We start from the raw sequence: 23,368 nt of genomic DNA, 5'->3' as shown, positions 1-23,368 counted from the left end.
TTCCTTCCCTGCACCTGTTTCTCAGGGCACACCAAGGCAGTGACCACAGGGCCTTGTCTTTGTTTTGTGATTCAGATCCGACGCTGACTGTGTGTGCAGACCCTGGCAAGCCACAGTTTGGGATGCAGAACAATTCCCAGGGCTATCAGGTAATGAGAGCAGCCAAGCCTGGGGCTTCCTACCTCCTGTCCCTGCCCATCAGTGGCCCCAGGGACCTCCCTCCTGACAGCACCCAGCGAGGCCAGGACCCTGGAAATCAGAGAAAGGAAGCGCCCTGCCTCTTTGGTTCGTGCTTCACAGGAGCACCCCTCAGCATCCTGCATCCTTCAGAGAAGCCAGGGAGGAAGAGGGCGTGCCGGTGTTATTCCAAGACACAGAGACCTTGGGTTCTCAAGGTTCCTGCAGCCCTGCCATGGAGCCAGAGCTCGACCGGCCAGCAGGGGCGACAAAGGGCCAGTGTGAGGCAGACCGGGCACCCGAGAACGAGCACTGGGAGGAGGAAAGGACTGGGACAGCCTGGGGGGGGACACTCTCAACAGAGGGGGAGGCAGGAAGGCACAGCGTGCCTGAGGCAGGACAATGAACTGGAACCAAGAGACGCCCAGGAGAAAATTCAGGACTGCGGTCTAATCAGGTGATGTAGTTCCTGCTGTCAGCACTCATTCAGCAACTGCTGATGACCTAGGAGGGTCCTCGGAACGAGGAACACAAGGAGGGGAGTGGGACCAGGGCAGCCGGCCCTGCTCCAGTAGGACCGCGCGGCTGGTGAGGACAAACACGCAAGCAAGGTCACTGCTGAGACCTCCCCTAAGCACCAGCCAGGGCCAAGCGAGGGGGCGTGAACAGCGTTGAGGGGCTACCTTAGGAACGGCGGTGAGGGCAACACGTTACATGGGGAGGGTCAGCCGCGTGCACAGCTGGTGGCTTTCCCAGGGAGCATGGTGGGGACCAGCGGGCAGGCCTGCCAGCGAGTCTACAGTGTGGTGAGAGAGGCAGGCAGCATCAGGGGGCCGGGTGAGGCTTGAACGCGCCTTGGCTTGGGCCAAGGAGACACTTCACCGGCTCTGTGGCCCAGAAGTCCCCCTCCTGGGAACATACCTGAGATGCTCGTGTGCATGTGACCAGGAGACAGGAGAATTGTGGTGTAGTCACACGGTAGGTTGTTCTACAGCAGCGAGAGTCAGTGATACAGCTCCCTGCGGCACAGGTCTGTCTAGAAACGCACTAGTGAGTGACAAAGTAGTAGCAGGATGCTATAATTAAATGTATCAAGGTGTTTAGTGATGCGTGTGTGCATATGGGATAGGCTCATCACCACAAAGCTCACGATAGCAGGTGCCATCCAGAGCGCTAAGGAGCAGCTCGGGGTAAGAGCATCCTTGCTCCAAGCGTCAGGCTCCACTGTGGCATCCATTTCATTCTCACACTTCATCTCTGTACAGGGGGGTCTTCAGAAAGCCCATGGGACATGCACACTATGAAACAAGCTAGGCACAGATTCAAAGCATTTGCACCAAAATAAGCTTCGCTTTTAATTCCTTTTTTCTCCCATGAATTTTTGAAGTCTCCTTGTACGTGTTCCCTGCATTCATCAGGTGTCACACGATAGTTTTTTGCCAAGAAGGCGGCCTGGGTCAGGTCACACGGCATTTTAGGGCCAGGATCAGCATTTTGGTTTTTATGTGAAGGTCATTTGAAAGCAGCGCTATCAGATTCATCATTTGAAATATCACTCAGGCTGCTGAGTAGACGATGAATAACACGAGACCACAAATAGAAACACTCAGACAAGGAGGGCACTGTTGTCACGGCTCGGGAGAGGGACAAGGGCGGCTTTGTGTGACAGGAGTGACAGGGAGGCAGAGAGAGGTGTTCAGAACGCACCGTGCAGGTAGAACGAAGAGGACTTCTCAGTGGTTTGGACGGAGGGTTCTGTGGGATCAAACATGGCTTGAGGTTTTGATGTGTTCCCCTGGGCAGATAAAGATGCCATTCTTGCTGAAACAAATGATGGAATCCAAGAAGCACCTAGGTTAGGTGTGGATGGGGAGAATGGAGAACGAAAGGGTCACCTTGCCTTTGAATTTGCTCCCGGACGTAACAGGGACAGTGGGAATGGTTGAGCTGGGGAGCAGTGAAATCGAACTGCAGTGTGGGAATCTGGTCCCACCCCCAAAATTCTGCCAGATGGGTGTGGAGCAGGATAGACAGAGCCGGCATTTGCAGGAGTCAGGAGTCCGTGGGGGGATGGAAGTGGGGGACAGCCAATCAGAGGGCAGGTAGTGTGGGGGCAGCACTTCTGCTCAGAGGTTCTTTGCAAACAGGGCGCCCACAGGTGTCTGTGCAAGGTAAACAAGCCTCTCTCAGCTTTAAGGAACTTACGGTTGCATAGGAGAAAGGGACACACACACGCACACACACACACATGCCGTCACTTAATTTTGCATACTTCTTCATGTTTTACCAAGTGCTTCCGCTGCACCATCACACCCGAGTGTCACGGGGCTCCTGTGCAGCTGGGGCAGGGTGGAAGACTAAAGTTCAGAGAGTGCCATCCAGTGAGCCAGCGCAGAAGCCAGGGCTCAGATCCAGCGGCTTCTGACCCTGAGTTGGGCACTCTGTCTACCGCAGTGTGCCGTGTGCGCAGGGGAGCCCTGATCTGGCTCCCGGGATTGGAGGAGGCCAAGGGGAAGAGGCGTGGTGTCAGCTGCCCCAAAGGATAAATGGATTTCAGCCAGCAGAGAAGGGGAGGGTATCACTGCCAGCAGAGGCAGCAGCCTGGGCAGCAGGTGGGCCATGGAAGCGTCTGTAACTCAGGGGGAGGTGTACGAGGCGTTGCTGGATGGAAGGTGATGGAACCTTCCGTCCATGCCACAGGTCGGAAGCACAGTGCTCTTCCGCTGTCAGAAAGGCTACCTGCTTCAGGGTTCCACCACCAGGACCTGCCTCCCCAACCTGACGTGGAGCGGCACCCCGCCCGACTGTGTCCGTGAGTGCACTCACCCACATCCCGACATACTTGCCTGCTGTCAGTGACAGGGAGCTCACTACTCGTCATTTGGGCCAATATTAGTTTCTATGTAGTCCTTACCCCTTGGGGCCTCATGGACATTCACCTGAACGTTCACCTAGGCCTAGTGATGCCAGCTTGGGGCCGGGGAGAGGGGCCGGGAGGGCAATGCTGGCCATGAAAGGGCCCAGAAGGGGCAGGAAGAGGATGCCCCCCCTGGGAACAGGGGCGTGAATGGTCCAAGAGGCCCCTGGAGACCCTCAGCCCCTCGGGCTCAGCACTCCTTCCCTCTCGCCCAGCCCACCACTGCAGGCAGCCAGAGACGCCCACCCACGCCAACGTCGGGGCCCTGGACCTGCCCTCCATGGGCTACACGCTCATCTACTCCTGCCAGGAGGGCTTCACTCTGAAGGGCGGCTCCGAGCACCGCACCTGCAAAGCAGATGGCAGCTGGACAGGCAAGCCGCCCATCTGCCTGGGTGAGTGCACCAGCTCGGTGAACCTCCCCACCCCCCGGGGTGGGAGGCCAAGGTGAGGACTGACCTTGAGCTGAAAGGCGACAAGAGAGAAGCCAGAATTTGACTTCCAGAAGCTATCTCCTGCCTCTGGTTGTCTGAGGGGTAGAGTCTGTAGGAGACCCAACCAGAGCAGTAAAAACAACTTAAAAGACCAGAGGAGTTACGGGGCAGGTGTTGGCCTGGAGGTTAAGATGCCCATATCCCATTGAAGGGCCTGGTATGAGTCCCAGCTCTGCTGCCAGTCCCAGCTTCCCGCTGCTGTTAGCCACAATGGCTCAAGGAGCTGGGTCCTTGCCACCCACGTGGGAGATCTGGATGGAGTTCCTGGACCCTGCTGCAGCCTGGCCCAGCCCCTGGACTGACTGTTGTAGGCATTTGGGGAAGTCAGTCTCTCTCTCTCTCTCTCTCCCTCTCCCTCTCAAATAAATAAGCAAATAATTTTTAAAAACACTAGCACAAATTTTTTAAATGAAGAAATATTTTTAAGGGGATCAGTTTGCTACTGGAATCGCATTGAGCTCCTGCAGGTGCTGATCTCGCCATAGGCCAGGCACTGTTCCAGGCACATTTCTGTGGGTTAACGCCAATCCTCACAGCCACCCTCTGAGGTCCCCACAGAGTCGATGAGGAAACTGAGGCACAGAGAAGCCCAGGCCACCTGCTGCTGAGGGGGCAGAGCAGGAGACCCGGCTGATGCTCTGACCAGGATCCGTGCTCCGAGCTCTCTTCCTCCCTGCCCCATGAGGACCTCAGGGCAGCACCTCTGTCAGAGCCAGCGTTCTGTAGCATTGTTTTAGTTTCACCACATTAATTTTTATAAGGTTCTTGTATTTATGGAAAGTAGCATTTGTTTTACTCTTTACTTTTTTAGTTTTTAATTGACATATAATATTTGTACATAGTTACAAGGCACAGGAGGACAATGAATAATGATCAAATCAGGGTAATTAGCATTTGCATTTTTTCAAACACTTATCATTATGTTTTTTCCATATATGGGGTAGTATCGGTTTCTTTTTAAAAATTCATTTATTATTCATTTTTTGTTGTGTAAAATGTACATAAAACAAAAGTTAAGGTGTACAATTCATTGGCATTAGTTACCTTCATGACATGGTATAAACATTACCACTGTCTGTTTCTAGAATTTCTTCATCACCCCAAACAGAAGCTCTGCACCTGTTGAACAGTAATTTCCATCTCCCCGTCCCCTAGCCCAGGGTAACCTTGTTTGTATTTTCTGTCTCTGTGAATCTGCCTGTGAGCCAGGAGCTTCTTCCAGATCTCCTATTTAGGTGCAGGGGCCAAAGCACTTGGGCCATCTTCTACTGCTTTCCCAGGTCATAGCAGAGAGCTGGATTGGAAAAGGAGCAGCCAGGATTCAAACTGGTGCCCATATGGGATGCCAGCACCACTGGCAGAAGCTTAGCCCTCCATGCCACAGCACCGGACCCTCAACACCTGCTTTTTTGTGTCTGGTTCACTTCACATAGCACAGTGTTTTCCAGGCTCATCCATGTTGCAAGAGCTATCAGAAGTTCATGCTTTGTTATGGCCGAATGGAATTCCATCCTCCAGAATTTCGTTTGTCCATTGACACACATGTGGGTTGTTTCTAATTTAGGGCTATTAATGAAGAATGTTGCCGTGAACTTATCTCCACATGTTTTTAGTGGTGATGTCTTCGATGCTCTTGGGTATATGGCTAGGAGTAGAATGGCAACTCCTGGATGCCACCTTAAGGAACTGTCACACTGCGTTCCAGGAGCGTGCGATTTGTATTCCCACCAGCAGTGCACCAGGGTTCCACCTTCTCTGTGTCCTTGCCAGCGCTTGTTATTAGCCAGCGTTTCAATATCTCCATCCTAAGTGGATGTAAAGTGGTATCTTGAGGTTGGAGCTTTTTTCCAGCCAGTTAATTGTCTATTTTAATTGATAAATAAATATTATATAAATGGATAGTATGCAGAGTGATGTTTTGATATTTGTATGCATTATGTTGTGGAATGGCTCAATCAAACTAATTGGCCTGTTTATTATCTCAGAGAATTTCCATTTGGATGGTGAGAACCCTGAAAATCTACCCTCTTGGCAATTTCCCAGCACACATTGTTATTCTCCGCATTCCCCACAGTGTACAGCAGATCCTGAACGTGTCCCAGGTCTTGCTGAAATTCCGTACCCTTTGACCAGCATCTGCCCAGCTCTGCCATCACCACCCTGGCCCCCAGGAACCACCATTAGACTCTCCACTAACGTGGGTTCCAATTTTGTAGATTCCACCTGTAAGTAAGACATGCAGGGCTTGTCTCTCTGTGCCTGGCGGATCTCCCTTTCCATGATCTCATGTTGTTACAAAGGGTAGGATTTTTCCTGCTTCCATTGATAGATATCTAGGTTGAGTCCACATTGTGGCATCATGAAGGATGCTTCAGGGAACGTGGGCTTGTAGACATCTCTTGGAGATACGGATCGCAGTTCCTCTGGGTATATACCCGGTAGTGGGCTTGCTGGATCATGTGGAAATTCTGTTTTGAGTTTTTCTCCTGACTACTTCAAGATTATGAGTACGAGACTCTACAGCTAAATCACATATACATCTCTATCCTCATGCCTCAATATTTCAGCCACTGTAACTGATTTTCTTGGTATTTTATTCTTCTGAGATAAATCCATGGCGTCACAAATCCATCAGAGCAGCCCCTCATATCTAAACAGATAAACCCAAAGCAAGATCTCAGAGTAACATGCTGACCTGGTGGCCATTGTTTTCCCAGTAGAGTGTGAACCAGAGACTGAACGTGTTGTCTTCCATTCTTTCTCCCCAGCAGAGGTCCGGCCCAGTGGGAGACCCATCAACACGGCCCGAGAGCCGCCACTCACCCAAGCCTCAGGTACGTATCATCCCCATCACTGGCTCCAGACACTGGTGGTGCCTGTCACCTGGTTGGCCAGAAACATGCATGTGCGCTGCTGAGTGGCCAGGGGAAGCCATGAACAACAGCGACCAACCCACGCAGGAGTCCCCAGCTGCCTCCTGGGCCCAGGCAGGCTCCAGGAGGAAGGAGAAACCCCATCCAGAAGAGAGACCCAGGGCAAGGGGCCAGGGCCTTCCAGACACATGGCCAGGGCTTCAAGCTCTGGAACTATCTATAACCATAGCCCCTCCTGGCACAGGACCACCAGTGTGAGGTCATCTAGACACACAGACCCAAGTCCTGTCCAGGGAGCTTCCTGGACAGGTGACCTTTCTAAGACAGGTATGGTATCTTTGCAAGGATCACGTCCAGAACTGAACACAGAACAGTAGCTGTGACCTGACCACTGCAAAATTCTCATAGACTTTCCTCCGCTGCGTTCATCATGTCAGCGTGTGTAGTACATAGGAAACAAGACCAGGTTGGGCGTGCTAAGTTCAGTTCAGGTGCCACTTTGGCCTCCAACGAGCTGAGTCCTTGGGCGGATGGGCTCTACCTCTGAGGGGTGCTATCACCCCTTCCATGCTTTTGTGTGTGTGATATCCTGTAATACACAGTGACAACATTAGAGCATTTTTTTAGAAAATTTTTATTTAATAAATATAAATTTCAAAAGTACAACTTTTGGATTATAGTGGCTTTTCCCCCCATAACCACCCTCCCACCCGCAAACCATCCCATCTCCTACTCCCTCTCCCATCCCATTCTTCATTAAGATTCATTTTTAATTATCTTTATATACAGAAGATCAACTTAGTATATACTAAGTAAAGATTTCCACAGTTTGCACCCACAGAGACACACAAAGTATAAAGTACTGTTTGAAGATTAGTTTTACCATTAATTCACATAGTACAACTCATTAAGGACAGAGATTCTACATGGGGAGTGAGTGCACAGTGACTCCTGTTGTTGATTTAACAATTGACACTCTTATTTATGACATCAGTAATCACCCAAGGCTCTTGTCATGAGCTGCCAAGGCTATGGAAGCCTCGAGTTCACAAACTCTGACCTTATTTAGACAAGGCCATAATCAAAGTGGAAGTTCTCTCCTCCCTTCAGAGAAAGGTACCTCCTTCTATGATGGCCTGTTCTTTCCACTGGGATCTCACTCACAGAGATCTTTCATTTAGGTCATTTTTTTGCCACAGTGTCTTGGCTTTCCATGCCTGAGAAACTCTCATGGGCTTTTTAGCCAGATCCGAATGCCTTAAGGGCTGATTCTGAGGCCAGAGTGCTGTTTAGGGCCTTTCCCATTCTATGAGTCTGCTGTGTGTATCCTACTTCCCATGGTGGGTCGTTCTCTCCTTTTTAATTCTATCAATTATTATTAGCAGACACTGGTCTTATTTATGTGATCCCTTTGACACTTAATCCTATCTTTATGATCAATTATGAACTTAAACTGATCACTTTAACTAGTAAGATGGTATTGGTACTTGCCACCATGATGGGATTTGGAGTCTCATGGCACTTTTCTAGCTCTACCATTAGGGGTAAGTCCGAGTAAGCATGTGCCAAACTGTACATCTCCTCCCTCTCTTATTCCCACTCTTATTTTTAACAGGGATCAACTTTCAGTTAAATTTAAACACACAGGAATAATTGTGTGTTAATTAAAGAGTTCAACCAATAGTATTAAGTAGAAAAAGAAAATACTGAAAAGAATAAAATAGTAAGCTGTTCCTCGACAGTCAGGACAAGGGCTGATCAAGTCACTGCTTCTCATAGTGTCAGTTTCACTTCTACAGGTTTCCTTTTAGGTGCTCAGTTGTCACAGATCAGGGAGAACATGTGATATTTGTCCCTTTGGGATTGGCTTATTTCACTCAGCATGATGTTTTCCAGATTCCTCCATTTTGTTGTAAATGACCGGATTTCATTTTTTTAACTGCTGCATAGTATTCTATAGAGTATATATCCCATAATTTCTTTATCCAGTCTTCTGTTGATGGGCATTTAGGTTGATTCCATGTCTTCGCTATTGTGAATTGAGCTGCAATAAACATTAAGGTACAAACAGCTCTTTTTTTGCCAATTTAATTTCCTTTGGGTAAATTCCAAGGAGTGGGATGGCTGGGTTGTATGGTAGGGTTATATTCAGGTTTCTGAGGAATCTCTAGACTGACTTCCATAGTGGCTTTACCAGTTTGCATTCCCACCAACAGTGGATTAGTGTGCCTTTTTCTCCACATCCTTGCCAGCATCTGTTGTTTGTAGATTTCTGTATGTGAGCCATTCTAACCGGGGTGAGGTGAAACCTCATTGTGGTTTTGATTTGCATTTCCCTGATTGCTAGTGATCCTGAATAGTTTTTCATGTGTCTATTGGCCATTTGGATTTCCTCTTGTGAAAAATGTCTATTTAGGTCCTTGGCCCATCTCTTAAGTGGGTTGTTTGTTTTGAGGTTGTGGAGTTTCTTGATCACTTAGTAGATTTTGGTATTAATCCTCTATCAGTTGCAGAATTTGCAAATATTTTCTCCCATTCTGTCGGTTGCCTCTTCACTTTCCTGAAAGTTTCTTTTGCAGTATAGAAACTTCTCAATTTGATGTAATCCCAATTGTTAATTTTGGCTTTGACTGCCTGTGCATCTGGGGTCTTATCCAAGAAGTCTTTGCCTGTGCCAGTATCTTGCAGGGTTTCTCCGATGTTCTCTAATAATTTGATGGGGTCAGGTCATAGATTTAGATCTTTAGTCTATGTTAAGTGGATTTTTGTGTAAGGTGTAAGGTAGGGGTCTTGCTTCATACTTCTGCATGTGGAAATCCAGTTTTCCCAGCACCATTTGTTGAATAGACTGTCCTTGCTCCAGGAATTGGTTTTCCTTGATCAAATATAAGTTGGTTGTAGGGGCCTGCACCATGGCTCATTTGGCTAATCCTCTGCCTGTGGCACCGGCATCCCATATGTGCACCAGGTTCTAGTCCTGGTTGAGGCGCCAGATTCTGTCCTGGTTGCACCTCTTCCAGTCCAGATCTCTGCTGTGGCCTGGGAGGGCAGTGGAGGATGGCCCAAGTCCTTGGGCCCCTGCACCTACATGGGAGACCAGGAAGAAGCACCTGGATCCTGGCTTCGGATCAGCACAGTGCTGGCCATAGCGGCCATTTGGGAAGGAAGACCTTTCTCTCTGTCTCTCTCTCTCTCTCTTCTCTCTCTCTCTCATTGTCTATAACTCTACCTGTCAAATAAAAAAAAATAAGTTGGTTGTAGATGCTTGGATTGATTTCTGGCATTTCTGTTCTGTTCTATTGGTCTATCCATCTGTTTCTGTACCAGTACCATGCTGTTTTGATTATAACTGCCCTGTAGTATGTCTTGAAATGTGCTGTTGTGATGCCTCCTGCTCTGTTTTTGTTGTGCAAGATTGCTTTAGCTATTTGAGGTCTCCTGTGCCTCCATATGAATTTTAGCATCATTTTTTCCAGATCTGAGAAGAATGTCTTTGGTATTTTGATTGGTATCACATTGAATCTGTAAGTTGCTTTTAGGAGACTGACATTTTGATGATACTGATTCTTCCAATCCATGAACATGGAAGATTTTTCCATTTTTTGGTATCCTCTTCTATTTCTTTCTTTAAAGTTTTGTAGTTGTCATCATAGAGATCTTTGACATCCTTGGTTAAGTTTATTCCAAGGTATTTGATTTTTTTGTAGCTATTGTGAATGGGATTAATCTTAAAAGTTCTTTCTCAGCCGTGGCATTGTCTGTGCATACAAAGGCTGTTGATTTTTGTGCACTGATTTTATATTCTGCTACTTTGCCAAACTCTTCTATGAGTTTCAATAGTCTCTTAGTAGAGTTCTTTGGGTCCCCTAAATAAAGAATCATATCATCCACAAAGAGGGATAGTTTGACTTCTTCCTTCCCAATTGTATCCCTTTAATTTCTTTTTCTTGCCTAATGGCTCTGCCTAAAACTTCCAGAACTATATTGAATAGCGGTGGTCATCCCTGTCTGGTACCAGATCTCAGTGGAAATGCTTCCAACTTTTTCTCAGTCAATAGGATGCTGGCTGTGGATTTTTCATAAATTGCCTTGACTGTGTTGAGGAATGTTCCTTCTATACCCAATTTGCTTAGAGTTTCATTGTGAAAGGGTGTTCAATTTTATTGAATGCTTTCTCTGCATCTATTGAGATAATCATATGGTTTTTCTTTTTCTTTTCTTTTTTTTTTTTTTTTTTTTTTTTTTTGACAGACAGAGTGGATAGTGAGAGACAGAGAGAAAGGTCTTCCTTTTTGCCGTTGGTTCACCCTCCAATGGCCGCTGCAACTGGTGCATCTCGCTGATCCGAAGCCAGGAGCCAGGTGCTTCTCCTGGTCTCCCATGGGGGTGCAGGTCCCAAGGACTTGGGCCATCCTCCACTGCCTTCTCAGGCCATAGCAGAGAGCTGGCCTGGAAGAGGGGCAACCGGGATAGAATCCGGCGCCCCAACGGGGACTAGAACCCGGTGTGCTGGTGCCGCAAGGCGGAGGATTAGCCTGTTAAGCCACGGCGCTGGCCAATCATATGGTTTTTTTTCTGCAGTTTGTTAATGTGGTGTATCACATTGATTGATCTGTGAACACTGAACCATTCCTGCATACCAGGGATAAATCCCACTTGGTCTGGGTGGATGATCTTTCTGATGTGTTGTTGCATTCTATTGTCCAGAATTTTATTGAGGATTTTGCATCTATGTTCATCAGGGAAATTGGTCTGTAATTCTCTTTCAATGCTGCATCTTTTTCAGGTTTAGGAATTAAGGTGATGCTGGCTTTGTAGAAAGATTTTGGGAGGATTCCCTCTCTTTTAATTGTTTTGAATAGTTTGAAAAGAATTGGAGTTAGTTCTTCTTTAAATGTCTGGTAGAATTCAGCAGTGAATCTATCTGGTCCTGAGTTTTTCTTTGTTGGAAGAGCCCTTATTACTGATTCAATTTCCGACTTGGTTATGGGTCTGTTTAGGTTTTTGTGTCTTCACAGTTCAATTTAGGTAAGCTGTATGTGACCAGGAATCTGTCCATTTCTGATAGATTTCCCTGTTTGTTGGCATACAACTCTTTGTAGTAATTTCTAATGACTCTTTTTATTTCTATTGTGTCTGTTGTTACATTTCCCTTTTCATCTCTAATTTTATTGATTTGGGTCTTCTCTCTCCCTTTTTGGTTAGTTGGGCCAATGGTGTGTCAATTTTGTTTATTTTTTCAAAAAAGCAGCTCTTCATTTTGCTGATCTTTTGTAATTTTTGGATTCAAATTTGTTGATTTCTTCTATATTTTTAATTATTTCTTTTCTCCTACTAGTTTTGGGTTTGGTTTGCTGTAGTTTGTCTAGATCCTTGAGATGCATTGATAGCTCATTTATTTGGTGTCTCTCCAATATCTTGATGTAGGCACCTATTTCTATAAACTTTCTCTTAACACTGCTTTTGCTGTGTTTTTGTTTTTTGTGTTTTTTGTTTTTTTTTTTTTTTTGACAGGCAGAGTGGACAGAGAGAGAGACAGAGAGAAAGGTCTTCCTTTTGCCATTAGTTCACCCTCCAATGGCCGCTGTGGCCAGCGTGCTGCGGCCGGCACGCCATGCTCATCTGAAGGCAGGTGCTTCTCCTGGTCTCCCATAGGGTGCAGGGCCCAAGCACTTGGGCCATCCTCCACTGCACTCCCTGGGCCAGAGCAGAGAGCTGGCCTGGAAGAGGGGCACCCGGGACAGAATCCAGTGCCCTGATCAGGACTAGAACCTGGTGTGCTGGCGCCACAGGCAGAGGATTAGCCTACTGAGCCACAGCGCTAGCCTTTTGCTGTGTTTTGATATGTTGTGTTTTTATCTTCATTTGCTTCCAGAAAGTTTTTAATTTCTCTTTTGATTTCTTCTGTGACCCAGTGTTCATTCAGGAGCATGTTGTTTAGGCTCCATGTGTTTGCATATGCTCTAGGGATTCCCGAGTTGCTGATTTCCAGCTTCATTCCATTGTGGTCTGAGAAGATGCATGGTATGATTTCGATTCTTTTGAATTTGCTGAGACTTGCTTTATGGCCTAGTGTGTGGTCAGTCCTAGAGAAGGTTCCATGCACTGCTGAGAAGAATGTGCATTCTTCAACTGTAGCATGAAAAGTTCTGTCGATATCTGATAGATCCATTTGGTCTATAGTGTTGACTGAATCTGCTGTTTCCTTGCTGATTTTCTGTCTGATTGATCTATCCATTGCTGAAAGTGGAGTATTGAAGTCCCCCAGTACTATTGTATTGGAGTCTAAACCTCCCCTTAAGTCCCTTACAATATCTTTTAAATAGCCTGGTGCTCTGTAATTAGGTGCATATACATTTATAATAGTTACATCTTCCTTTTGAATTGATCCCTTAATCATTATATAGTGCCCCTCTTTGTCTCTTTTAACAATTTTTGTGTTAAAATCTATTTTGTCTGATGTTAAGATGGCTACACCAGCTCTTTTTTGGTTTTTGTTGGCATGGAATATCTTTTTCCAACCTTTCACTTTCAGTCTGCATGCATCTTTGTTGGAAAGATGTGTGTCTTGTAAGCAGCAAATAGATGGGTTTTGTTTTTCAAGCCATTCAGCCAGTCTGTGTCTTTTAACGGAGAGTCAATGCCATTTATATTCAATATGGTTATTGATATAAGTAGTGACTTTGCCCTATTTTTCAAAGATATTTCTAATATATAGTTTGAACTTCCTGTGATCTTTTACTGAGAGATTTTCTTCCATTACCTTCTTTCATATTGGTGACCATGTTTCTGTGTTTCTGTGTGTAACACATCTTTAAGCATCTTTTCCTGGGCTGGATGAGTGGTGACAAATTCTTTTAATTTCTGTTTGCTATGAAAGGTCTTTATTTCACCTTCATTCACAAATGAGAGCTTTGCAGGATATAATATTCTGGGATGGCAGTTTTTCTCTCTTAGTACCTGGGCTATGTCTCGCCATTTCCTCCTTGCCTGTAGGGTTTCTGATGAGAAGTGTGCTGTGAGTCTAATTGGAGATCCTCTGAGAGTAATTTGGTGTTTCTCTCTTGCACATTTATAATCTTTATGTTTCACTGTGGTGAGTTTGATTACAATGTGTTGTGGCGAGGATCTTTTCTGGTCATGTCTATTGGGAGTTCTGTGTGCTTCCTGTACTTGGATGTCTCTTTCTTTCTCCAAACCCGGTCTCCAAATCTGTTCTGGAGTTCCTGACTCCTGGCTTCCACCCAGGCCGAGCTCCCACCGGACCACTGCAGGCGTCTGGGGAGTAAACCAGAAGAGTGCTCACTCACTCTCTCATGCTTGCGCGCTCTCTCACTTGCTCTCTCACTCTCGCTCTCAAAAAAATCAAATAAACCAAGAACCCAGCTCCATCTGACTCCTTGGCCACGTTCCTATCCATCAAACTGAACTGCCATGTCACTCCTTTCTCTTCTCTTTTTCTTTTCTCCTCCTTTTAAGCCCTTCCTTTTTTCTCTTTATTCCTCTCTCTTCTTTCTAGTTTTCTCTCTATATCTCTCCTTTTCCTTTATTATGTTTCATTTCTTATTAACAAATAATTATATGTATTTACGGGCAACACTATGATATTCTGATACACGTTTACATGGTGGGACGAAAAATCACGATGGTTGACGTATCTGTTGCCTCACCTAGTTATTGTGTGTGTGTGTATGTGTGTGTGTGGGGGGTGAGAACATTGGAAATGTATTCTTTTTTCAATTTTCCGTTATGCAACACATTGTTATTCACCAGTGTCCATGACTGAGAACAGATACTCAAGCGTTCCTCTGCCCAGCTCAACTTATGTATCCTTCACCCCCAAGTCCCCCTCCCTCCCATCCCAGCCCCAGCAACCACCCTTCCACTCTGCACTCCGTGAGTTCCATAGTCTCAGCTCCCACATCTAAGCGGTCATATGGGGTCCGTCTTTCTGTGAACGTCTCACTCCACTCAGCACAGTGTCCTCCAGGTTCAGCCATGTGGTCACAAGTGACAGGATCCCTTCTTTTAAAGGCTCAATAGTATTCCATTGTGTGTATGTGCCACCTTTTCTTTTTTCTTTAAAATCAGGCAGAGTGAAGAAGGAGAGAGGGGAAGGGGGACTTTGATCCACTGCTTTGCTCCCCAGGGGCTGCAACAGCCAGGTCTGGGCGAAGCCAAAGCTGGGAGCCAGAAACTCCTTTCTGGTCTCGCATGTGGTGGCAGGAACCCAAGCACTTGGGCCATCTTCTGCTGCCTTCCTAGTTGCATTAGCAGGGAGCTGGATTGGAAGAGGAGCAGCTGGGACTCAAACAAGCACTCCAAGATGGGCTGCTGGCACTGCAAGCTGCATCTTAACTCGCTGCACCACAGCATCAGCCCCATGCTGCAATTCCTATCCGGTCATCTGTTGGTGGTCACAAAGGTTGATTGCGTCCCTTGGCCTTTAGGAACAGTGCTGCAGAGAACATGCGAGTGCAGACATCTCTTCAACAGACTCATTTCAATTCCCACCTACCCTGAAACACAGAGAGCCAGAGCACTGTACCACCTCCCCACATGTTGAGTGTAGGAAACAGCTGAATCAGTAGACTGGGATCAGGTCAGAGTATAAATCGGGCGGCCCAGTTCTACCAGCACAAAGTCCCTGTCACATCTGCTTCTCAATTCCTCTAGTTCCTGGGGATGTTTTTGCCAAGAATTCTCTGTGGAAAGGGGCCTATGAGTACCAAGGGAAGAAGCAGCCGGCCATGCTCAAAGTCACTGGCCTCCAGGTGGCCAACAGCAAGGTCAACGCCACCATGATTGACCACAGTGGTGTGGAGCTGCACTTGGCTGGTAAGAAGCAAGCCGTGTCCCTGAGTATAAGGCAGGTGGTGAGGGTGGGTGGGCAGTGCCCGTTCCAAGGCTGAGTGTGGTGTCATGGCATCATGCTGTCATGCCAGGCTCTGCCTTGCCTCTTGGGAAGAGGAGAGGACTGTTCGCGTGACAAAAACACCTTGGACTAAAGAGAAATGGTCAGATGACAAACACTAGTACCTTGAATGTGTAAAGCACTCTCTTAAGCAAAGAGAAGAGAGGTTGAAAATAGGGGGAAGGGAATTCCCAGAAGCCAAAACACAGCCAGCCAACGAACAAAGGCTAGAATATTGTTCAGCACTGATCAAAAACCAAAAGTCAACACAAAATGTCATGTTCCACTGCATCCCAGCAGCTCAGGAGTTTCGAAATCAGTAAACCTGAGTGCTGGCCAGAGGATAAAACAGAACCATCCTGGAAAACAAGTCAGCAGTTCGTATCCAGATCTTGGAAACTGATCGGATCCATTAATTACACTTCTACCACTGTCTGTCCCAAGATACGGAGGGAGCCTAACACACAGGAATAAAGGATGTTTACTTTACAAGGCTTTTTCCCATTGCATACAAATTGGAAATAATTTCCCAAAAATAAAGAAGTAGAATTTTAATTATAGTATTTCCACTAAGTACAATATTACGTCAATTTTAGGGGATGTGCAGCCAGCCTGATGCATTTAAAATAAGACCTCAGTCTCTTTTTTGTTGTTTGTTAAAGATTTAGTTTACTTATTTGAAAGACAGAGTTACAGAAAGAGGTAGAAACAGAGGTCTTCCATCCACTGGTTCACTCCCCAAATGGCTGCAATGGCTGGAGCTGAGCCAAGAGCTTCTTCCAAGTCTCCCACATGGGTGCAGGGGCCCAAGCACTTCGGCCATCTTCTACTGCTTTCCCAGGCCACAGCAGAGAGCTGGATCAGAAGAGGAGCAACCAGGACTAGAACCAGCACCCATATGGGATGCGGGCACTTCAGGCCAGGGCTTTAACCCACTGCACCAGTCCCAGACCTCAGTCTCTTAAAAGAAAAGCTTATCTTCATAAGAAATCTGGAAATATTTACACCGAAATGTCAATAGTAGTAGTTTCTTAGTGTTAAAATCAGATTCTTCAGGGATTTCTGCATTTTCCAAAATTTCCCCAATTTTCAATCAGAAAAACTACCTATCTTAGAAACCAAGTGTTCATTGACTACATTAACACACCACCCATGTGCACACACAGCACAATTCCACAGTCACATTCTTCACTCATTTGTTCTAACACACAGTCATAAACACCTCGGCCCTCTTCCATGCACCTGCCATCCTGCACTGTGGCACCCACTGAGTTGTAAACATACGTGTGCATTAAGGGCAGACGGAAACACACAGTCATCTTCTCAGCTGGGCGTGTGTGACCAGGACCCCAGTCTGCTCCCAGCAGCCCAGCTGTGAACACATGTGTGCACAAGCTTGCCGATACTCACATTCAGCCCACAGAGCGCCCCTCGCTCCCCAACACTGTACATAACTGTAGGTATGCAGGGAACGCTTCTCTCAACAAACGGGTGAAACTCCACTCACTCACAGCCACACGCGTGGGCTCCGAAGCTTTCCCGGGCACTCCCGGATCTCTCTCTCCCCAGGAACTTACAAGAAAGAAGATTTCCATCTCCTGCTCCAGGTTTACCAGATCATGGGGCCTGCGGAGATCTTTGTGAACAAGTTCAGAGACGACCACTGGGCTCTGGATGGGCACGTAAGCTTGGCTGACTGACTCCTCGTCCCCACCCCAGCCCCGATTCCCCGATTGCGGGCAGAGGAGGACAGAGTGTGGGAACGCCAGGGGCCCCATGGAAACTCGCCTGGAGGGTTCGTGGGGCCAGGACTGGGGACAGGTGTCCCCCTCTGCAAGGGAAGAGGTCAGAGGGGGACTAGGAGTCCAGGGGGCAGCAGGGCGGAGGGACATGGAACAGGAAGCATGTGGGATGGGAGCGAACTCTAGGCACAGAGCCCAGCCCTCAGCCCAGGGGAATGTGTTCCAGGGCCCCCAGTGGGTACTAGAAGCTGTGCACAATCATGAACCTGTTTCTCCCTGTGAGAAAGTTTAGTTTGTCAATTAGGCACAGTAAAAAGACCAACAAAACCTAATAGTACGGCTGAACAATTACAATATAACATAATAAGTATGATTTAAAACTTAAGAAATGTTTATTTCTGGAATTTTCCATGTGGTATTTTGGGACCACAACTGACCAGGAGTAACAGAAACTCCAGAAAGGGAAGCGGCGGCGAGGGGAGGGTGTGCAGTGGGGACGTGGTGGTGGTGGGGGCCGGGAGAAGGTGCTGAGTCCCAGAGGAGCACCTGTCGCGTCCACTCTCCTGAGGGTGTGCACGCAGTGTGACAGCACAGCTTGAGAGACCAGGACATGGGGGCGGGAGGAGCCTTGCAACCTGCAGTGGGAAAGACATTACGTTCTAGGGCATTCTGGAGGTGGAAGGGGGGTGCCCCAGCCATGCACCCCTGCCTCCCAGCTGGCAGCCCTGAGGACCCCGGCCTCTCTGCCTTGGGTTTTTGGCACTAGAAGAGGAGGATGGGAAGGAGGGTGATGTCATAGTGGGCCCGAGTGGCAGAGAGCTGAGGGGTCACAGTGCATCCTCCCCAATGGGACCAGCTGGTAGCGCACTGTGACTGGAGTGACATTGCCTTATTTATACAGAGAACCATCTGGCTTCCCCAGGGGCTGGCACACACAGTTAGGCCTTTTGTATGCCCGGAGGTACCCGCCAGCTCCCACAGTGTCAGTGCAAACTCTGCAAAGGAACAAGAGATTCTGCCATCTACCATGCTGGGAGGGGAGCTGGACGTGCGAGAACAAGAGTCAAAGTTGGGACGTGGAGCTGGGCATGCAGGCCAGGGCCAAGATGAGAGTGGGCTCTGGAGGGCCAGCAGCAGCTGCAGGCCCTAGGACGACCACCGGCCATCAGGGCCCCCTCCACAGCCAGCCATGTATTGGAGGAACAAGATGGGGAAGTCCGCTTAGGGCATGGTCGACAGAAGGCAGCCCTTGGGCACTGGAGCGGGGGGAAGCCTCCTGGAGCATCCTCAAAGCTCAGGCCACAGGCCACATGTCACACGAGCATCATGGAGGCACAGCAGCATTGGGGGGCAGGGAGCCATTGTGTCGGCCGTTGTGAGCCAAATAGCGGCCATTGGAATGGTGGCTCATGTCCCACATGTGCTCAGTGCACTTGGCACAGTTTAGTTTTAGTCAAGGTCCTGTTTGGTCTGTCACGCTCCAAAGGCTGTTCATTCCCGTCAGGAATATCAGCGCCCATGGGGGTGAGCCTGGATGTTCCGAGCTGAGTGCTTTCTCTGTGTGAGCTCGTTTAACCCTCACAACCCCATGACACAGGTGTGGCTCTTATTCCCCACCTGACAAATGAGAAGCAGGCAGAGACAGATTCCGTGATCTGAGCAATAAAAACTAAGGTTTCCTCCCCACCTCATCCAAGTGGGAGTGCTCCTGGCCCAACTCAGTGGGTCGCTCAGGCCGGCCAGGGCCGGGGGGTGGGCAAGTTGTCACCCGTCTGCCATGCCGGGTCAGTGGTGACCCCGGCCTGTCTGGCGGCCTGTACCTTTGAACGTGTCAGCAGCAGTTCTAGATCCTTCCACAGCCTCCCCTCTCGCTCTCTGTGCTCCTCACTTCCCAGGTCTCCTCTGAGTCCTCTGGAGGTACCTTCATCTACCAAGGCTCCGTCAAGGGCCAAGGCTTCGGGCATTTCGGCTTTCAGAGACTCGGTAACTGGTGTCTGTCCCGAGCAGTGGGCTGGGGTGGGGCGGGGGTGGGGTGCTGAAGGCCGCACTGGGGTTCTCATCCTCTCTGGGGCCAGGCAGGCGCTTGAGAGTCCCACACAAGCTCTGGGATAGTGCCAAGGACAAGCTCAGCTACATAAGACACCTGGGAGGGTGTGGCAGCCTCGGAAGACAGTTCTGAGACCCTGTCTCCCGCACGTTGCGTTCCCAGGGCCTGAGCACCGGCCTCCGGGGCATGGCGGCCATTAGCACCCTTCCCCAGGGGCGGGCAGGCTCCAGGTGGCGTCCCCGGCCACAGCCACGCTTGCCAGGGTGCGTGCGCCTCGGGCTGTGGCGCTGTGACTTGAGCTCTAATGCTCTGGGCCTTTGCAGATCTCAGGCTGTGGGAGTCAGACCCCGAGTCCATCGGCCGCCACTTTGCTTCCAACAGCAGCTCGGTGGCCGCTGCCATCCTGGTGCCTTTCATCGCCCTCATCATCGCGGGCTTCGTGCTGTATCTCTACAAACACAGGTACCCACGAGGGAGGCGGCCGGGCGGGCAGGGTGATGCCCCCGGCCCAAAGCCACCCGGAGCCTTGGCAGCTCAGGAGAGCTGTGAGGACTAAAAGGCCCCAAGGAGCCCGATGCGCCTCCCCCTCTTCATGGCCCCACTCCGTGCTGTCTCCCTCCCAGGAGAAGACCCAAAGTTCCCTTCAACGGCTACGCGGGCCACGAGAACACGAACGTTCGAGCCACGTTTGAGAACCCAATGTACGATCGCAACATCCAGCCCACGGACATCATGGCCAGCGAGGCGGAGTTCACGGTCAGCACGGTGTGTACCGCAGTATAGCCCCCAGGCCTGGCTGCCGCCCCACCGCCACCGAGAGCCCCGCCTCCAGCAGCCGGTGAGTGGGAGGCGCCTGAGATGGGACGGCAGAGATTGGTGCCTGGGTGGGCATGGGGGCACTGACACACGGAGACGTGGACACACACCCACATACACACGCACACACGCACAAGGGCTGTGCACCAGGCACTTCCCAGCTACGTGGCGGCGCAGGCTCCATGATTCCCTACACCACCTGGGAGGAAGGTACTCTTAGCATCCCTGTTACAGATGAGAAAATGCAAAACAGGTGCCTAAGGGTGACCCTGACCAAGTTCATGGGGCTACTAAGGGGGAGCATTGGCCTCCAGCCCCCGTGTCTACAAGGACAGGGAGGAGCCTCAGGCACCAGTCAGACACAGTTAAGGTTAAGGCGTCGCCGCCCACTCCGCAACCTCTAGCCATCATTTTCGTCTACAGGTATTGAAATATCACACTGTCCCCCTTAAATACATCCAACTGCGAAGTTTCAGTCAGGTCTTTGAAGTGTTGATGGAGATGGAAATGCGAGCCAAGCTCACGCACACATCTCCCCAGGAATACGTGTCTGGGCCCATAAGTATGTACAACAAAAATAACCCGCGTAAAAACACCTTTGTAAAGAAAGAACCCAGTCCCAGGCTGGGCAAGGAGGCCATGCAGGGGGAGGGCGACTGCAGGTAGAGATGCCTGTGTGCCCTCCACGCCCCGCCGTGCCCCCGTTGGCGGAGACCGGAAAGCAGAGCTGAGGAGAGAGACAGCCGATGTTTGCCTGTTCTCTCCCCCCCCCCATCTCCTTGGCCCTGCCTCCTTGCTCTTGCCTTCTGCTCCCCAACTCCTCCTCCACACCGCTCTCCTTGTGCAAACCTTGCTGTGGTCTTTTTGTCCCCAGCTCCCCGGGGGGCAGGAAGGAGCCCCCTGAGCACAGCGCCCAGTCCCCCATCTCCGTCCGTCTCTCCGCCTGTGTCTGCCACTGCTGGGACTCGGGCCCTCGCCCTGCCACCTTCTGCGTCTGCCACCCTGGAGAGGGGCTCCCGCCGTGCCCTGGCTGCGGACAGTCAAGGAAGCCGGGCTGCAGACAGAGGAAGGGAGTTTGTGGGTTGAAAACAAACAAAGCAATGTGTGGATGTGCGTGGAGGGGGGGAGGGACTGAACACACACACACACCCTCCCCTTCACTTGCATCGCATGGAAGAGGCTATAAAAGATAAAAAGAGATGTGTGTGGCAAGGATGCCCAGCCCTGCTCCCAGAGACACAGAGAAGAGGCGGGGGCTGGGGGCAGGGGCACGATCAGCTTCTGACCCAGCGTGGCCCCCGGCGTCCCACATGTGAGAACCTGGTGAATGCAGTACCGAGATCCATCCCTTGCTGGCCAGCACTCGGCAGCCAGGGTCTGTGGGCGGACAGGGACAGCAAGATGGCCCCGGGGGCAAGGGGGGGAATCTTCAGAAACAGCTTGGAAAGGAATTTCTTTATTTTTTTCCAAACATACATTGCCTTGAGTTCTGAACCCAAGGAATTAAAAAGTCATTTGGGTCCTGGGCAGCATGGAAGGGGGAGCCTGGGGGAGACAGGGCAGGAATCTCCCACCATCCCAAGGTCAGATCTGTCGGCCGACGGGAGAGAAGACTGTCTGTGGTCCAGACTGGGACACCAGGTCTGGAGGCAGCCGGGAGGCCCCGGGCAGGACAGAGGAGTCAGCCTGCCGCAGGACCCAGCGAATGACGGCTCCTCTGCTCTGCCTGATGCTTTGCAGCTGTTACTTCCGGTCCACACAGCACCACCAATGTGAATGACTGGTTGTTCCCACTTTACAGGCGAGGAAAGGGTAGGAAGTGAGGAGTCGGAGTACAAATGACGATAGGTCTGACCCCGCTACACCAGCTGCCCGACACCCAGGTCTAGAGGGGACAGCAAACGCAGGGAGGAGTGGATGAACCCCCACAGGAGCACTCTGGCCAGCTCTGGCAGGCCGGGCCGGGGACCCGTGTGTCCTATCTGGGTTCTGCTGTCGGCACGTGGGCAGCATCAGGACAAGGACCCAGGACCCCAGGCCTCCAGAGCCGGTGCTGGTCCCTTGGCTCCCAACAGCCCCTGACCACAGCCAACCAAGGACACAGGAGCTCCTGAATCAAAAGATTGGGAGGAGGGAAGTCACCTCTGTGCCACTGCTCGCAAGTGGCTTTGCTTGATTCTCACAGTTCTGTGTGCATGGCTCACAAGGACTGCCGGGAAGCCACCTGCTCTGTCCTCAGGAAGGTCCTGGTAGGCGTCCACACCTGTGCCTGTGTGACGTGCCTGGCCTCGGGTCCTGTGGGACTGGAGAGGTGGGGACACGAGCTCTTAAGTGAACAATTAAAAGATCTGACTGCTGTTGAGGTGGCCCTAGTGAAGTGACATGTTAGCCTCCAGCAGATACAGTGGAGACGGACAAGGGCGGGAGCCCCCTTCCTGCCTGCACCCATGCTGGGATGCAGCATCTCTGGGCCGGTGTGAGAGGACCAAGCCAGGCACCCACACTCTCGCCTCTTTCCTTCCCTGGACACAAGCGCAGAAAGCTCTCCGGCTGCTGCCCTCCAGCTTCGTACTCTCACCCAGACCACCTGTGGACTCCCTCTCCGCCCCCCCGCCCCCCGCCTCTCCATCCTTGTGTCTCCTTGTCAAGTCCAAGAGATGCCCAAGGAGCACTTGCTGGTGGGGCCCCGCACTCTGCTGTGCGCCCCCGCCCCCGCCTCTGGCATTTCTCTCCACCTGCAGAGGCTGGGAAAGGAGCAGGGCAGAACAAGCCCTTCCCCTGCCAATCACGCCATAGACCCACCACCGCCATCCCATGAGAAAAAAAAAGTAAAACAAAAATGAACAAAAAAATCTTTTGTACAGAGATATATTTTTATTATACAAAGTTTGTACAGTACCAAAAAAGAAAAAAAAAAAGGTGTACATTTTTTTTCATTATTGTAGGTAAACGGTAGTGGAAGCCTTTTTTTGTAAATGTAATAAAATGTATAAATATGGTTTTCAGGAAACATCAAGTGCTGTAAATATGTAATCTACACCTCCCCCGGCTTGTCTGCAGTATATGCATTTAATTTATCTGTCTCTGTCTGTGAGGCTTCCCCTGGGGTCCTGCATTATGGTACTTTCCTGACTTTGAAAGCAATTTTAAATTTTTTGAATTCAAATAAAATATAAATTTTTGCATTGGTTTTTCTTACATTCTTTATGGCTTCTTTCATGGCTGAGGGTGAGTGTTGGGGAAGGTGAAGAGGAAAGAGAACATTTCGGGCCACAGTCCGAGAGTGGAGAAGTACGAGTCCCTTTTAGCTGCGTCGTGTTGCCAGTGCCACCTGCTGAGAATTCCCACTGCCCACAAAGCTCAGCTCAGAATGAATCAACGACCCCAG

The 23,368-nt window shown here is 49.7% G+C and overlaps 1 protein-coding gene across 1 annotated transcript in view; it reads left to right on the top strand.

Moving 5' to 3' along the window:
- CSMD2 (CUB and Sushi multiple domains 2) overlaps window positions 1–23,117 on the top strand; it is a 615,632-nt gene extending 592,515 nt beyond the window's left edge. The window contains exons 62-71 of the mRNA XM_062193240.1: window positions 76–149; window positions 2,878–2,989; window positions 3,310–3,489; window positions 6,360–6,422; window positions 15,138–15,299; window positions 16,945–17,057; window positions 19,013–19,100; window positions 19,488–19,626; window positions 19,788–20,002; window positions 20,855–23,117. Of these exons, the coding sequence (XP_062049224.1) occupies window positions 76–149; window positions 2,878–2,989; window positions 3,310–3,489; window positions 6,360–6,422; window positions 15,138–15,299; window positions 16,945–17,057; window positions 19,013–19,100; window positions 19,488–19,626; window positions 19,788–19,947 (1,091 nt within the window). The 3' untranslated portion in view covers window positions 19,948–20,002; window positions 20,855–23,117. The remainder of the gene's footprint in view (window positions 1–75; window positions 150–2,877; window positions 2,990–3,309; window positions 3,490–6,359; window positions 6,423–15,137; window positions 15,300–16,944; window positions 17,058–19,012; window positions 19,101–19,487; window positions 19,627–19,787; window positions 20,003–20,854) is intronic.
- The last annotated feature ends 251 nt before the right edge of the window (window positions 23,118–23,368 follow it).

Source organism: Lepus europaeus, chromosome 5 (genome assembly GCF_033115175.1).
Source record: "Lepus europaeus isolate LE1 chromosome 5, mLepTim1.pri, whole genome shotgun sequence".
Lineage (NCBI taxonomy): Eukaryota > Metazoa > Chordata > Mammalia > Lagomorpha > Leporidae > Lepus > Lepus europaeus.
This window is presented reverse-complemented; position numbering and strand designations above follow the sequence as displayed.